Below are 17,773 nucleotides of genomic sequence, written 5' to 3'. Positions count from 1 at the left end.
CCATGTAAATGTGCTTTTAAAAATCAAATCATAGCAAAGTCATTTGAAATAAACTCAGACTACTATAAATTTCTAAGCTTTGTAGATATTGCAACATACCCTGTAGGATATAGGGAATGGACCTGTGGTTTCATTAGTATAGAGAATTCATGAATGAGGAAATTCTCTCTACCAAGTGCAGGTCAGCAACTTCTATGAGGCATTCATTATTAGGGCTTAGTAAGTAGGAGTTGGCCAGAGCCTGGATAAACAAATCCTATAAAAGCATAAAATTGAATCCCAAACAACTAAATCACCTGATTAGAGAAAATCCTTGATAGGAATAACAACCCTGCAATTTCTTTACCAGATCCTGAAATTAACATGGAGGCAAATTCCTAAATTTTGTTTTTCATGGAGGAAGAATTTGCAATCTACCAAACAGCATAATTTTAATTAATGTACTCGAGCCAGAAAATGCTCATATTTGACTGTTCACTTCAGAAAATAGGATCTGAAATGGACATCACCCGCTACCTGTTGAAACAAGTTTCCACTATTGGAGGTACATAGGTTTTTAAAAAGTATCCAATTTTAAAATCCCTTAACTTGTTAATAGTAAGTTTGAAATATTTCGACTTACCATTAAACAGATCAAAGGATGACCACTCACGAACACATGGAATTAGGCTCAGCTTAGCATTCAAACTGTAGTTTTGAGAAAGTCAGGTTCATGATTACAAATGGTTGTACTCCAGGTCCCAATTACTAAGTGACTTTCTGGGCCTGTTTCTGCAAATCTAAATCGAAAGGGTTGGTCTAGCACGATCCCTAACATCTCATCTAGCACAAATTTCTATGAACATGCATAAGCAATTATACCCTGGCTGAAATATTTCCCAGTAACAATATCTGAAAATCTCACGCCTTCATAGTATCAGTGTGAAATGTGTACAAGGGGGAAGTTAAAGTACCATTTACTTTAAGCAGAAAAGCACCTAAGAAATCTTACTGGTATAGAAAATGCTTTATTTTTAAATTGAGGAGATAAAGCCTTTTTGGAGTGGTGGTAGTGATGGTGGTCTGTTTTTTGAGACCAAAGAGAAGGCAAGAAAAATCAAATGATTGGTGTTGATACATTTAAGTACTAAAGAACAGATGGAAAGTTGGAAGCAAATAAGCTTTTATTCTTTATTTGCCTTTAAAGCTCTAAAGTGAAGCCTACATTCCCAGTTCCAGGAGATAAGAGCAATGGTAACTGTTGAAACATCAGCAGAGGTAAACATCTCTTATCTCTTAGTGGCTCATATTGTGCTACCAACAAATGCTTTAAAAGGACACTGCGATATTCACAAGCTTCCCCCCCCCCCCTGCCTTTATTACTGATTATGAAAGTTAACCATTACATATTTATTTGGGATTGGGTCTCTCAAATTGCTCTACTAAACCTGCAGAATTAGTGTTAGACTCAAATAAAAGAGGAAAAAGTAGATCTTCCAATGCATAACTTAAAGTCAACATAAAACATTTTCCAGGTGAGGGTTGCCTAGAGATGGTTTCAACGCATCTAACTTTCCCTCATTTGCCATTTTTGCCTCATTTCATGCTCTTAACCCCTACCACTGTGATGATTGCCACTCAACAAAAATGAAACCTGTATACCTAAATTTGATTTATGACAGGATAGTTGGTTGTCAAGTCTTGAAACTAGGGATTACTGAGGTCCAAAGAATTATCTTACCCAGAGAAACTGTTTGAACTAAATCAATGAACAGCAAGTGGGCATATGTTCTTGCAGAATTGTGGTTTTAACCCTCCATCACTTCAGGGCTCTTATTTATAAGGACATGCCTCCTAAGAGGTTCCAAATACTGATTATAAAATTTCGTGTTCTTTGTTCCCATCCTGGTACTTCCCTCATGCACCCACTGCACTTCATTTCCTTTGTAAGAGATTCACTCTCCCCTTTTTTCATTGTTCTACCATGTTATGCATTAACTTCTGCAACTGCTGTTTTTTAATAGATGGAGATGTGTTTTGCAAGGCATGCACGAGATGGGCAGATTACAAGATGGTATTAAAAACGTGTAAACTTATTTTTAATTCTGTGGAAAGATACAATGATTTATAGAATTTTAATTGTAAACCTCACCCCAAAAAAGGGGGGGGAAATCTGGAAATAGAAAAAATGACTATTTTTAAGTGTTTTTTCCTCAAAATACTGGTATTTTACGCCATGGCGTGCAAGTGACCTTGTGTTCTTAAAAGCTACAGGCAGCACTCTGGTCTTTGCCAAACTGTGAAAATTTTACGTACAGGTCCAGTAAGTCTGCCTTCAGACCAACTTAACCAAGTTATGAGGTTTTTCACCAGGTGATTGGTTACCCAGCGATGCCTCCCACCCCCCCCGCCCCGGCTCCCCCGGTTTATATGTATTTATTGCAGTAGCTGAGCATGAATATAGTTTGAGAATGGCTTTGATCTATGTGGGTGGGATGCCTACAAACATACAATCAGGATTCTTTTTAAATTTAATTATCTTTTTAAATTCTCATTTGTTTCACTGGGGAGGTAAAGAGTAAATTGGTCACTAAGCAATTACCCTTAAAATTGTCTTTATGGTCAGTGTACAGGCATCCATCAAGTGTCAGCCCTCCTGTAGGGTTTCAGTGTTGTAAAGTGAAGGCCATGCAGCAAGGAACAAGCTGTAGTAGGTTCTAATGAGTTGGAAAGGCCTGAGCACAGTCTGAAGAGACTGCACCTGCTCTCCTGGGACTAACCTAAATAAGTATGCAGAGCCTCACCATCAGTAGGCTGGACCAGCCTGGCTGCTAGGGGATGAATTCAACTTTTAAGATGTTAATTGTTTTATGAAGTAATAGTAACAAATATTTTACTTGGGAGGAAGCAAACAAAATCCTACTAAAAACATTTTTTAAACTGAAGCTTCTAGATCTGAAGATCTTGCCCCTACCCCCTTACTACCTTCCCCAAAACCTACATTACTGGAAGGTATATTAGTGTTATCCTTTATCAAGCAGATATAAATGAAGAGGGACTTTTACAAAATCACAGGTTCTATTTCCCTCAGTAACCAGAGAGATGAATAAGGATGCATGTGCAGTCAGTATTTCTTGCTACAAGGGATAAACTAGGTAAACTAACTACCCAGTTTAGTGCTGTTCATTTAAAATGCACTTTACTCAGCCAAGTGAAAGAACCAAATACTTTTCAGATCTTTTGTAACCATTGATCTCTATGATGCATGGCTCAAGAATCAGGATAAAAGCGCAGAATTATAGACCTAGAGCAGGAAGAAATATCGATGGCTGTCTAGTTCAAACCTTTCATTTTACAGATTTGGAAATTGCAGCCAGGGAGGCTGTGACATACCAAGGTTACACAGGTGGTATTATCAGGTGAGATGGGAACCCCCACCCTCACTCTAGAGACAATGTTCTTTATGCTGCTGTGCACTGAATCCTGCAGGGTACTACATACTTCTTCAGTGTCACTGGTAAAGCAAACACTGAACACTTGCTGTCAGGGAAAAGATTGTTAGCCACCACTCGGCCTGACTACAAATTACAAGTTCAAAGATTCATTACACTTTGATATGAGAGAAGGCAAACTTCTGACAAATCTCTCGTTCCTATCGGTATGTATAAATGTCCTTTGGAGACAGGAATTTATTTTGTATAGGAAAAAACACACAGTAAAAATATATCATTAATATCACAGCGAACAGATAAACTCTATGTTAGACTATTTCTTATAGGGAGAGATCCACTATAAAGAAAGGGGAAAATGGGAACCAGAGTGCAAGTAAAATCTAGTCAACAGGACTCTGCAATAGGCATAGAGTAGATGCATTAATTTTCAACTCTATTGAAAACTAAGACATTGATGTTTTGGTTCTCCACAGTGGCTCCTAGAATTAGTATTTTCTGCACATACTCCTTGCTATGTAGTTAAAAACCAGCAATAATATAAACAAGGAAAAGGGAAATCTCTACAGAGAACTGGATGATCTTCAGCCAAACACAGTGGCCTCTGACAGTGGGGTAGAAAAAGAGCACATTCAGGTGAAATCTTCTCAGTGCTGGACGGTCTGTGATGAGGAGAAAGAATATTTTCCTCTGGGTTCCAAGACCATAGTATCGGCTAAAAAATCCAAAATATTTGCAAAACTCTATTCTTCTTACAAACCACAGAATGTAAGGTTGTACGTAGTTACATAAAACCCGTGTTAAGGTCAATGTAATTTTTTTTTGAAAGGCAATGGGGATTAAGTGACTTGCCCAAGGTCTCAAAGTGTCTGAGGCAAAATTTGAACTCAGGTCCTCCTGACTCCATGACCAGTGCTCTACCTACTGCCCCAAGGTCAATGGAATTTAAGGAATAAACTAAAGCTTTCAAAATTAATTAGGATTGGTGTTACTGATTCAGGTTTAAAGTTCATTAGGGCAATTCAATTTCCATCTTAATGAGGCATTGACTAAAGCCATCAAAACTTGATTTGTAAGGCAAAAATATAGGACATCCAAATAAAATTTTATTCATAATATCCAGTTTCCATAATATCAGTTTCTGTAATTTTGCAAGAAACTATATTTGTGTAAATAGAGTCAACAAGAAGGGAAGAGAGAAGTAGGGGGTTGAGAGAATGGAGAGATGAGGATGGAGAAAGAAGTATCAGTATTAACTCCCTAGTATTTATGGATGCTTATGGAAATGAGGTGAAAACAAAGTACAGAATTATGAGTACAAAATTAGCTACTTTAAAAAGCTAAGATTAAAACATTAAGAAGTGGTTGACACAGTCCCCTAACACCTCTGCCTTTTTCCTTCAAGTAACATATGCCGTATTTCGAATGGAAGATGCTGTTTCTCTTCAATGGAACAATTTTTCAAACAGTTAAGTGAAAAGTCAATATTATCTTTCCACCAAACAGGTCAAAAGAACAGAAAAGGAGGCTTTATTGGTGTAATTAGTTTAACAAAAGTGTTCATTATTTTAGTTGCCTTTCAATTTGATGGTATAGAGAACATGTGTAGCATTTACATTAATTGAAATAGTTTATTTTTATTTCAATTCACTATTACCTATTTAAATGGATATAATCAACAATAGCAAATCATTTAGTTCATTCCTTTATTTAAAATACAGTCACTGCATTTAGCCTTGGACACATGGCCAAATCCAAATGTACTCAAGGTTATGCTACGAAGTTTTAATAAAAATTAAAATTAGAAAAGAAGAAATGTTAGTTTTTATTAACACAACATATTTAAAAAATAAAGCTGTTATGGAATAAAAGAATTATGTTAAATTTCTGGATTGTTAAAATAAAGACATGTTAAAGAGAAAATTTTTGTGGGGTAGGGTATATAATTTAGTAGTTTACGGTACTCCCAGATTCTAAATTTCACATGGAAAAATAATAAAGGTAAAACTTTTTGAATTAAGCCAGTGTTACATTAAATGAGAACATGGAGGAATAGAGCTAAATAAATTTTGGCTCTAGTTCCCAAAGTATACTTATAATGTTTTTTGGGGGGAGGCAGAGTTAAGTGACTCACCCAGAGTCATACAGCTAGTAAGTGTCTGAGGCCACATGTGGATTCAGATCCTCCCCACCACCTAGCTGCCCCAATATCATTTTACAGAATGCGAAAGGCAAAATAGAAGGCTTAATTTTTGTGTCAAACACATATGAATACTTAATAAATATTTCTTGATGATGATATATGCAAAACATTTCAAGTGCAGACCTAACTAAAATCAGAAGAAAAATACATTTGTAGTATAACGCCCCCCAGAAAAATGAGTTTAAATAGGGGCTAAATATTAACAATGTTAGTATTAATTCTATAATGAAATACTTCACAAATTTGCATGTTATCTTTGTGACAAGCTTTCCAATTTTAGTGTATGTGTTACTAAAGGAACAATTTTTTTTTAACTGAACAAGTGCCCATTTCCATAATAAGATTTCAGGCACTACTTAATTCGTTAAATTTGGGGGTAGCACTAGCTAGAAGTAATTTTAAAAGATCTAGTACTCTCCGGCAGCTTAAAACACATTAATTAAGCTTGTAATTTACCAAAATTAAAAGGATAAATGAAGATTAAAATCAAGCATTAAAACCTCTGTTAAAATATGTATTGCTAATGTCATTGCTTATTTCGAAGCCAAGCAATTCCAATAAAAGACTAAGAGAGATTCCCAGTGACGCTGTATAAGTTTTTGGAGAGCTTGATAAAGTAAAATAAGCTTAGAAAACATTTTTCCAAATTTTGTAAAAAGCCTTTTTCTCATCCACTTCCTTAGCTATTATCTTTTGCCTAATCCCACCCCCCAAGCAGTTATTTTTATAAGCTGTTGGTTCAACATTTATTTTTTGTGTCATTAATATCCCAGAACTGACTTTCAAGCTCTAAGGATGATAGTTCGTTTTTTGAACCACTGTAAATCATGTGATCCACTTCCAGAATTACTGAGGAACTAATTTTATAATTGTGAAAAATTTATAATTGGAAAAAAAATAACTAGAACTTAATGATCTCAGAAAGGTTGACCACACCTCACAACCAATTTGCCTTCAGATTGGCTTCTGTTCATTGTGCCTGTTATTTTATTGAAAATACTTTTAAAAGAAACACAAAAATAAAATAAAGCAATTTATTGCACTTGATAAGTGTTTGAAAAGTTCAAAATTTGTAGTCAATTCAATGGATACAGGTGTTAATTCCCTACTGACTAGACTTGGTGTTCTTAGTTTTTCTGGTTCAAATTTCTGTGATTGTAAAAATAAAAATCCAAACCAACAGCATAAAAATGTTGAAACAAATGGACTCATTTCAGAAAAAAAAATTTAGTCTATTTGGCTGTTTTTGAGTATAAATGAAAATAAAGCTGTTTAAATTTCTAAATTGAGCTGACAGTTTATAGGCATTTTAGTTATTGAAAATATTGACATAGAATAACGTAAAGATGAAAATTTCAGATAATTTTTTTTTCCATGGTGTGTTTTAGATTTATACAACGTATAATGCAGGTGTCATTTCTGTAGTATTAGTATTAACAAATATCTTATAAATTAGTAGCCAAAGAAAAGGTGGCAAAACAAAAGAATCCTCTATTTTTAAAGAATAGAAGAAATGAACATTTCCACTGTCTTAGAAACAAAGATATATTTTCTAATTGTATGTATAAACAAAAAAATATCACAGTGCTTTAAGCCAGTGATTATGTTGGGAGACTTCATCTAACTGATATTGCAAAATATTCTATTGTGAAGCTAGTACACTAAAATCCAAGTTATGGTGTCTCTCCGACTACATTTTGACCAACTCGTGTTTAATTACAAATGGAAATTTTTTTAAATACTGGAAACAGTGGATAAAGGACTAAAGATACTCAAATGCTGTGAGGGAGGCACAAATTGCTGATTACCCATTTCTCTAAGAAGAAATAAAAAATGTTACCTTTTAAAAACACACTTTAAGGTTTCCAAGGTCATCAAGTAGGCAAAACAAATTAATGTGCAAATCCCTACTGGTGAAGTAAAACAGTCAATTAAATCCTGTCCAGTCTACTATGTATGTTACCCCCCAAAAGGAAAATGTCCAATTTTGAATGTGCACCATTTAATCCAATATATTTTTAAAAATATCATGTTTTTCTACACTGTTAATTTTAAGTCATAGTACCCTGCTACAATCCAGATGTCCCTTCACCTATTTTGAAGTTAAATTCCACATATCAAACCCCACTGAGGAAAGCCTTTGGCCTTCTTCTGGGGAAGATTGTGTGGAAAAACATAAACAAAAATGATACAGGCTAAGAATTCAATCAAATAATTTAAAAACCAATGAAATGCAACTCATGGGAAGGTGGAGCTTTTTTAAAAAATAATTTAGTACATACTATGACACTATCATAATGAGGTAATTCCAAAAACAGAATTCTTGCACACAGGGTCTATGATTATGCTTCTGTAGCATATAGTGTGTCAGCTCCAAGCCCTAAACTCATTCTTCATTGACTAGAGCAATACATTTTTCCCTACTCTGTAGAGGTTATAAATGAATAAATTCAGGGTCATGTATTAATCAGTAAAAATCTAGGCTTATGTCAGAATTAATAATACTCTCTTCTCAAAATGCAAAGTAATTTAATTGACTTTTCTACCAATGGTTTGTTTTGGTTCTGGGGTGGAGAAGGAAATTAATGCTACTAAATGGAAAACACCCCCCCCCAAAAAACCCCAAAGAAAATCTTTATTTAAATGCTTCTAGTACAACCAATAAAAAACAAAAGCAAAATGAAACAAAAAAAATCCCCCAACAACCCCACTGCAGGAAAAAAAAAAAAGCAACTGATGCACCTTTATGTATTTCCAGTTTTTCTTCATAGCATTCTTATAATTAAAAATGTTCAACACTTTTGGTGGTATTTTTATAGCAGCTAAATTTTTTTTTCTAAATTAAAAATCTCCAACATAAAATCTGTATAAATAGTTGGAGCTGTTTTCATCAAAAACACTTTCAAAACAATAAAATCAGCTTAAAATAAATTTATTATACAATACAAAAAATGCATGCTGGAAACAAAAGGTACATTAAATATACAAAGCAATGAAAAAGAAGCTAAATAAGACAAATGTTTTGAATCTAAATACTCAAGCAAAATGCACAACATTTATGCTAAAAAACAAAGTATTTAAAGAAATGTACATTTCAAATGAAATGTGAATTATGCCAACAAAGAAAAACATATACTAACTTCTAAAATGCTTGAATATCAAGAATCAGTAATGATATGAAATAAATGAAACCCAACAGTAATGAGCATTTTTAAAGGATTATCTTGGAAACAGTATTGGTAATACTGAAAGATACAAGATAAAGCCTTTAAGCCCCTGGCAAAGTCTTTTTTTTTTTTTAACTATAAATGTTTCGGGTCCTATTCACAAAAGTATCTTCCCTCTCATTATTTCATTCTCTCTTTTCTCCAAAGAGTGAATATTTTCTTTATTTTTTTGGCTCTTGTTCTATAAACTTACTGATAATTTTGTGGTTATCCTACTTCTAAATGAAAATTTAAATTTTTCAACAAAGTTAGGTAAATCCTACAAATAAAACAACTTATGATTATAAATATATATATATATATATATATCAATGCATGAAAATATAACAGTTCCTTTTCATGATATTTTCATAACTATTTCCAGTTTTACTAACAAAAATCAACTTTGTTAAATATGTTAGCTCTAAAAAATAAAACTTATGACAAAATGAATAGTAGCAGGATTTGGATAGGTGGGGGGAAAATGAGAACCTTCCAATTCACTGCTTTGGGCATTCAACCTGTTCAGACTTCTAACAGCAAGATATATGAGGACTGTTATAAGTCTGAATCAGGTCCACGGTTACAATGGAAAAGACGCTCTCCAAAAGAGCCCTTCCTACTTTAAAAATAAAAATAACAATACTAATGCTTTCATAGCAGTAACGTATCATACGATTTAAAATAATCCTACAACTCACGGGAAAAAACCTTAAAAAGTTTTGTCTTTGAGCACTGTCTAGCATACTGAGGTTAAGTGACTTGCTCAGGATCACAAAGCCAGTATGTGTCTGAGGCAGACCTTGAACCCAAATCTTCTTTGGGTTGGCTGGCTTTGTATTGCCACAATGCCTTGTCCTTAACCTAAAATCTCTTCATTTTGGCTAGTCACACAGTCAACAGATCCCTCTAAGTGTTTGGAGCAACCTTTCTTTTATGTCACTATCCTTTAACAATCTTTACTCTGACATGTATAATCTACAATTACAAAGTCTACATGCTCTATCCCTCTCAAAAGAAATGATTACAGGTTTAGCCAATAATAAGGAACTGGCCTATGATGGAACTTTTGATAAAGCAAGCAGGTAAACGGAGGGAAGAATTGTGAATAGGTCCTGTGTAATTTCAAAATATCATTTGTCAAAAGAGTTTTATGTATGTTTATCGTAGTTACCAGATTTTTTTCATAATACAAAATAATGAACAGGACATGTTTTTCTCAATACACATTTTAAGTTACTAGAAATCTAATCTCAAGGAATTAGAATACAAAATTAAATATCTTGATGTAGTACTAAATTCCAAAAAGTTCTTCAGTCCATTCCTATGTCACTACACTTAAACGGTGCAAATAAAACATCCTTGGAAGCTAAAAGATGTGTTCCTACTTATATTGTAGAAGAAAAAAAAACCCTTCGTGAAATGTTAAAGAAAAAGACATCCTTTTTGCTCATCATCTAGAAAAATTTAAGTTGGAAAATGAAAATAAATCTGCTAATAATCAGAGATAATTTCTCTTAGAAATGCTTTTGTTCCTTCTAGTTTACTAGCAATTTGAGAATTTTATATCTGAAGTTATTCTGGCTGGAACGTTTAGGAGTAATACAAGTTACTCCCTAATCTATTGAAATATCATTACTGCAACACTGAAGTTGCAAAGGATAAACTAGGCACTATATATATATATATATATTCACTACCAGACCTCAAAAAAAAACTGCTAAGAATATTAAAATAAGAAGTATCAAAAAGTGCTACAAAAATATTTCTGAGCTTAGCTTGAAGTCACTTTGTATTTTAGAACTATTCTGATATGGTGTCAATGATTAACATTAAATAAATCTGAAAATTGGTTACTTTGCTCTTTGGATTTGGTTTAGAAAATGATCTTATAGATACCATGTCAGTCAGTTTAAAAAACTGAAAAATAAAGGCTTAATAATAGAGATTTAAAACCAAGAACTTCTATTTTTTCAATCTGAAAATGTATCTTATGAGTATATAAAACTAATTGTTGCAAAATATTTTAGAGGAGGATTTTAAAATAAATGACAAGTTTCTTTTATATAGTTTTCTTCAAAATAATTTTTCTTTCATGCCTACTTTTCAGTCGTCAAAAGGCCAGTGAATCCAGTTTTTGATTTTTGATAGTTTTACACAAGGATTAGAAGGGGATAAAAGTCCATTGCTTGCCCCAAAAGTTGAGAAACAAAATAATAATAATAATAATAAATCAAATAAATATTGAAAATATGCATAAAACAAAAGACATTTTGTGAGCTTCAATAAGGAAAATTCTGACACTAGATCCCATTTCCTTTAGCTTTTCTCTCCCAGACTTTCCATTCTATACACTACAGTTGTGGAGATGTCCTCATTTGCCTCAGGTGACACTTTTTTCCATACTGTATCTTTTAGAGCAAGTTCTTGTTGGAGACTTTCATAATCCAAGGGTCCAAAGGAATGCTAGTTGTTCAAGCAACATACATAATTTTATTAGTGCACTTGAGTGAAGAAAGGTCCAAGCTACAAAATGGTATTTTTCAATGAATGTTATTAGAATCCATTAGCATTCACCCACCACCACCACCACACGATATTTTATTTCATGTAATTTAGTATACCTCTTATGGAAGGTTCTATCTTGTCTTGCATTACTTTTATGTACTTTGTAAAACTCTTCAAAAGAGTAACATATAATATAACTTACGTAAAGCGCTTTGCAAGCCTTAATGCACTCTATAAATGTTAGCTATTACCACTGTTATTATTCCAAGGGAGAATAGCAAAAGCATCATATAGCATTTATCAGATCTTTTTAGTTATAGAAAGCTTCAAATTTCCATGATCTAAAAATTACTATACCCATTTTACATAAAAGGAAAAAAAGAGCTGAAAGAAAACTTCCAACACATGAGTCTAATGACCAACCTAATATTTCTATAGGTGCAACAATGCTGAATTTACCTCTCGTTGATGCTAGCCTCAAGAACAAGGGGATAATGAGCATTGCAATACTTGAAAACTAACACACTGATACAAATAAAACACAACTGGAAAATGCACTCATAATCATACTTTTTTTTAAAATGAAAGATATTTAACTCACCATGACCTAGAAAGCTTTCTTTCTCAACTTGGTGACTTCTACCACTAACCCTACAGCTCCCTTCTTTTCTAATATACCCACCAACATTCTAGTTAGGACAAAAGGTTCACTTCAAAGCACAACTCGCTTTTTAAACTAACAACATTGAAAATGAGGCATACTAGGGTGTAGCACTACCAATGTCTACCTACATCTCTATAAAGAATTAAACCCAAATCTCTTATTCAGTAAGTAGTGTGGAAGACAGAAAACTTAATAAATTGCTCTAATTTTTAAAAACACAAGGAAAAACATTCACTGTGAATATATGTGAATTAAACTAATTTCCACAAATGCTTTGAATTTATTTAGACTCATTCACAGTTAATAAAAACCTGAACTAAAAAGCTTTATTGAATATTGACATGCCAATAAATGGTACACTTCTTATTCCTTTACTACAAAACAGCCTACAGTATAGTATAAAATAAAGTTTTAGCTTACCCTCTGATCACCACCTTCTCTTCGAGGATCAAGTTTTTTTGCAAAGTGTCTCAAATTATCATAGTTATGGAAATTGCACAAAGAAACCAGTTCCTGTAAATTAGAGAGATGCTATAAGAAATTAGCTTACTGTTAATAATTCATAATGAATTAATATTCTCAATACAAAATGCATTTTTAGAAAATGCAGTCAGTTCTACTTTTGTCTTTTCATCAAACCTAAATTTAACTCTTTGTAACTGCCATACACAAGGGCAGCTAGGTGGCGCACCTGAGTTCAAATCTAGACTCAAGACACTTAACCCTGTTGCCTCAGTTTTCTCATCTGTAAAATAAGCTGAAGAAGGAAATGGCAAATCACTCCAGTATTTTTGCCAAGAAAAACCCCAAATAGGATTCTGAAGAACTGGATATGACTGAAAAACCACTGAAGAACAACTTCCATCCATTGTTCCTAGTTGTGCCCTTAGGGACCAATCATCTGGGACCTCTTCCATATAATAGATCTTCAAACACCTGGAGAACAGTTGTATCTTCCAGGGTCCAAGTCCCTAATTCCTTCAGCTGAGTCTCTTATGATATGAATGAGGTCTTCCTCCACCATGCTGAGTACTTCATTCTATATACTTTCCACTTTAACTGATGTTCTTCCTAAAATGTGTTTCTCAAACCCAACACAATCTTCTGGAAGAGGAGGCTCTGACCAAGGCAGAATATGGTGGAAGCCAATGCTTCCCTAGTCATTGACTCTACCGTGTCTCTTAATTCAGACTGTTATATTAGTTTTCTTGGTAGCTTTATCACACTGTTGACTCACTAACCCCTATCCCCCTCACCCCCTGTATCTTTCTCAAACTTCTTCATAGCTATGCCTCACTCACCTTGTATTTGGGAAGTTGTTTTTCAGATACAAAGTATAAAATCTGAAATTTATTGCTATTACATTTCATTATGCACTCAGCTCAAAGCTCTAATGTGTCCAGAGATTTTTGAATCCGAACTCCTCCATTGTGTTAGCTATTCCACCTAGATTTGTGTCATCTGCACACTTGAAAAATATGCCACCTTACCAGCCTTAATTTAAGTCACCTATTAAAATGTCAAAATATCATAATACCAAGCAGAGATATCTGGAATACTACACTGGAAACATCCTTTCAAGTTAATGTAATACTACTGTTGATTATTATTCTGTATCTGGCCATTCAACCAGTTCTAAAACCACTTAATTGTACTAAACTAACTACAGTATTATGCTAAACTGGGGTCCATGAACTTGTTTTTTTAATGTGAACATTTATATCTTAATACAATTGGTTTCCTTTGTTATCGTATGCATTTTATTCTAGGAATTTAAAAATATTATCCTGGGCAGAGTTCCACAGATTTCACCAGCCTGCCAAAGGGGTTTATGACTTAAAAAGGTTAATAAACCCTGCCTACATCTCTCTATTCCCACAAAAGTAACACCAGGCTTTGCCAAATGCTTGGAATAAAACCTAGATAAATTATATCTACAGCACTTCCCTGGATCTATCGGTTTAGTAACCCTGTCAGAAGAGGAATTTTTTTCTTACTGAAGTCACATTGCTTTTTTGTGACCACTGCTGCTTCTTCTAGATATTCACTAACATAAAGATTTGCTCTTTAATGTTCTAGATGTTTTTTGGCCAGAAATCAAAATCAAATTCACCTAGCTTGCAGACTCCATCGTCTTTCCCTTTTTGGAAGCTGGGACAACGTTCCCTCCTCCAAACCTTTGGTGAATCTATCCTACATGAGCTTTCAAAGATCACCAACAAGGGCTCAGCTATCACATCTGCTAGTTCTTCAGTGTCCTGTGATACGGCTCATGTGGTTTGTTCTGGTGATTCAAACTCATCAACGGCAGCTGTATGCTCTCTTATTATCTTCTTATTTACCTTGGGTATCAAGATTGGAGGGTATCAACCCTCAAATCAAAAAAGTATTAGTTTCTAACAATAACACTGACCTAATACTATTTCCTGGAATAATGACTCTTTGGTTACTATTCTTATTAAGAAAATTTGCTTACATGACAGAAGTGAATTCCCTTAACACTATTGCCCATCTTATCCAATGGAGGAGACCAGCACATCATTCCCATAACATTAGGAACAACTAAAAGAATGCCCCCAGCAACTCCAGATTTTGCGGGAAGACCAACCTGAAAAACATTAAAGAAAAATGTCATTCAAGTTCACATGATGATAAACAGTAAGAAAAGCTAACACTTAAAGGTTTGCAGATCTATTAAACTTCTGTCAGAAACAGAATTTGTATCTTCCTGTTTCTAAGTCTAGCACTCAATCTACTATGCCACCTAGTTACCTATAACCTATGACTCAGAAATGTATGATGATGGAATCCTTAAATGCATTAAATACTTCTTAAAGATTACCTGTGGGGATATGGGATACAAAAAATATGAAAAAGCAGTAATGTTCTATTCAAATTCACTTTCCTCTTCAAAATAACCAACAGCAATAAATTAATATCATGCCAATCTTAGTATTTTGGATACTGAGACAATTAAATGGTTACTGAGTAAATGAACCATGAGGGAAAAAAAGAAAAAAGGTAAAGCAAAAGCTCCCCCCCCCCCAACTCCACCCCACCTACACAAATAAGGCTTGAAACATAAAGGATTTTTTAAGAAACCACATGATCTTTAACACTTCTAAGTGGAAAATATGTAAAAGCAGAAAAATATGTTTTTAATCAGGCTAACAGGGAAAGAGATTTCTCATGCTATTAGTCCTTTTACCTTTCCTAGCCTAATTAATAACAGGTTTAAATAGATCTAACTTTAAAACCATGTATACTAAGAGTTTACCAATTAAAGAATTATTTCTAAACTTTAGGAATTCTTGAGGCATTAATTACCCCAGTGCTAAATATTAATAGCTATAAGTATGTCTCTATTGACCTTGAAAATACAAATGGACATTAAGGATTTCTATAAACTAGTCCTAGAATTTTTAAGAGCAAGAAAGATAATGCTTAGCTGTGTTAACAATTCTGCAATAAATTAACCCTGATATTAAGACTCTCAAAAGTCATTATACAGTCTAAATGCAAAGTACAAATGTTTTCAGAACATATCTTTCAAAACCAGTCCAGACTAGTTTCTTGCTAGAGAAAATTAGCATTCAATAATTACTTACATGGAAAGCAAATTGACCTGAGAAGTCATACATGCCACAAGAATGCATCAAACTTAGTGTATTTCGAACTGCTTCAGGGCTCAGTACTCTTTCACCAGTAATTGGGCAGAAACCACCATTAGCTAATGTGGAAGCCATCACACTGGCTGATTCACAAGTCACTTCAATGGAACATAACTAAAAGAAGAAAAAAGAATTCTGAAAATGTAAATTCTAATTTCCTATAAGAGGAATTTAAAATTAACTCCTAGGTCAGGCTATCTGAAGTCTTATTTTATGAACATGTGACAACTCTCTTTCTGCGGGATTAAGATGGTTCTATTACACAGGGTGGGGAACCTATAGTAAGACACTGAATAGATCTCACTTTACTAAAAACTCTGATAAATGAAATGGCTTGTCACTCTAGCAGCACTTAGCATTACAATCCAGGTGCCAAATGGACAATATAAATGAGGCACACAAGTGAGGCTGCACGATGTAGTGGAAGACATGGTTCAAGGCACACTGGCTCCCTCAGTGTTAGGAGGAATTTCCTCACCTTGGGGTTCCCTGAACCAATGATATTACAGCTCCATTCCCTATTCCTCTCCCCAAGCATCCCTCTCATACAAGTTACTCCAAGCCCTACTTGCCTAGTTGCTGAGTGCCTCATGGGGCCCATTATATCCAAGTAGCCCCAGGCAGACTGCCCTCTTACCAACTACACTGCTACTGGACACACACATAGTCGTCCACCCCTCCACTTTCTAGTTTTGGAACCATAATAAAATCAATACTGCCATTGCTATGAGAAAGAATTTATCAATCTACTCCTCTATGGCTCTACTCACCATTCCTGTAACTTTTGAAACTAAAATATACCTCCCTGGCCACTGCTTCCTAATATGTTGATCCCTCATTAGAATCCAGGCTCCTTGAGAGCAGAGATTCTCTCCAATTTTATATATGCATGCCCCATTCTTGACACAGTTAACATTTAATAAATTTCTTTTCATTTATTCATTCATTCAAGATCCACTTTATATTGCTTAAACAGGAATACTCAATGTAAAGGATACATTTTTATTTCAACAAGGAAAATGAAGCATGACATATTTTAAAAGTTAAGGCAATATAATATGTCAGAACTAAAAAGGTTAAATTAGATGAGGAAACATCTATTTGATTCCCATAGGTTTCATATGCTAGGACTACCCCTTCTTTGAGACAAATACTTGGCACATCTGAAAATTACATAGAATAAGAAGTACTTAACCTTCTCCACCTGTATTCTCTGTCTTAGTTCTTCTACTTCTCTGACTTTTCCTCAGTTTCCTTTGCTGAATCATCATATATAACCACCCCTAACTCTGGGTGTACCCAAAGGCTCTGTTCTGGATGCCTTCCTTTTCTCTCCCTACATTTTTGGTTACTTAATCAGACCTCCTGGGTTTAATTACTATCCCTAACTAGATCTATATATTGGGCCCTGGGTTCTCTGCCGAGGTCTATCTAGTTCATTAAAGGAATTACAGAAAAGACACAGGTAGCCCTAGAGAACTGTCTCAGAAGGATGTTGCAGCTATTCCAGTTCAAGATACTAATAAATTAGGACCAGCTCAGTACATCAGGCACACATGATCTAAGTAAGGAGTGGCTTTCATCTCTGGAGTTAATCCAAATATCTCAAAATTAATAAGAAAAATTCCCAATTAACTATTGGAAATTTCAAACTAGAGGTCCCAAAGGGATCTAAAAGTCAGTATGTCTACAGCAAAACTAATTACTTTCTTCCACAGATCTATACTTCTTCCAAACTTCCCTGTCTTTGTACCTCCAATGTCTAGCACAATGCCTAGTATAGAACATATACCTGAAAAAGTGTTTGCTGATTTATTAAAACCCCAAATTTCAGAGGAAAAATGTTCAGGTTGTTGAGGAGGGAGTGAGAGTAGCTAGAAAGTATGTGGGATCAAAGAGAGAAAAGGAACAGGCAGAATTTTGCTGTATGGGTTGGATGCTGGGATGTGCCTAAACAAGAATAGTACCTTATCAAAACTTTTTCATAAGAAAAAAGATGCTGAACTAAAACTATTTGTATTTAAACACGGTTTTCACATTAGAATTTACTTGGAAATTAAGACTGGAAAAAAAAGTAAGTGCATTTTGAAACT

At 34.3% G+C, this 17,773-nt stretch overlaps 1 protein-coding gene across 2 annotated transcripts in view; it reads right to left on the bottom strand.

Moving 5' to 3' along the window:
• Positions 1 to 17,773, bottom strand: part of GLS (glutaminase) — an 86,842-nt gene that overhangs the window by 17,255 nt on the left and 51,814 nt on the right. Inside the window, exons 12-15 of one of the 2 annotated variants that reach the window (XM_036744218.1) lie at positions 15,618 to 15,794; positions 14,486 to 14,617; positions 12,430 to 12,522; positions 8,610 to 11,303 (exon numbers count right to left, since the gene is read on the bottom strand). In XM_036744218.1, coding sequence (XP_036600113.1) covers positions 11,157 to 11,303; positions 12,430 to 12,522; positions 14,486 to 14,617; positions 15,618 to 15,794 — 549 coding nt within the window. In that variant the 3' untranslated portion in view covers positions 8,610 to 11,156. Of the gene's footprint in view, positions 1 to 8,609; positions 11,304 to 12,429; positions 12,523 to 14,485; positions 14,618 to 15,617; positions 15,795 to 17,773 lie in introns of those variants that run through there. The other variant, XM_036744217.1, reaches the window with a different exon arrangement.

The sequence above is a fragment of the Trichosurus vulpecula genome, chromosome 2 (genome assembly GCF_011100635.1).
Source record: "Trichosurus vulpecula isolate mTriVul1 chromosome 2, mTriVul1.pri, whole genome shotgun sequence".
Classification (NCBI taxonomy): Eukaryota; Metazoa; Chordata; class Mammalia; order Diprotodontia; family Phalangeridae; genus Trichosurus; species Trichosurus vulpecula.
The sequence above is the reverse complement of the archived record's forward strand: the minus strand, read 5'-3'. Positions and strand labels throughout refer to the sequence as shown.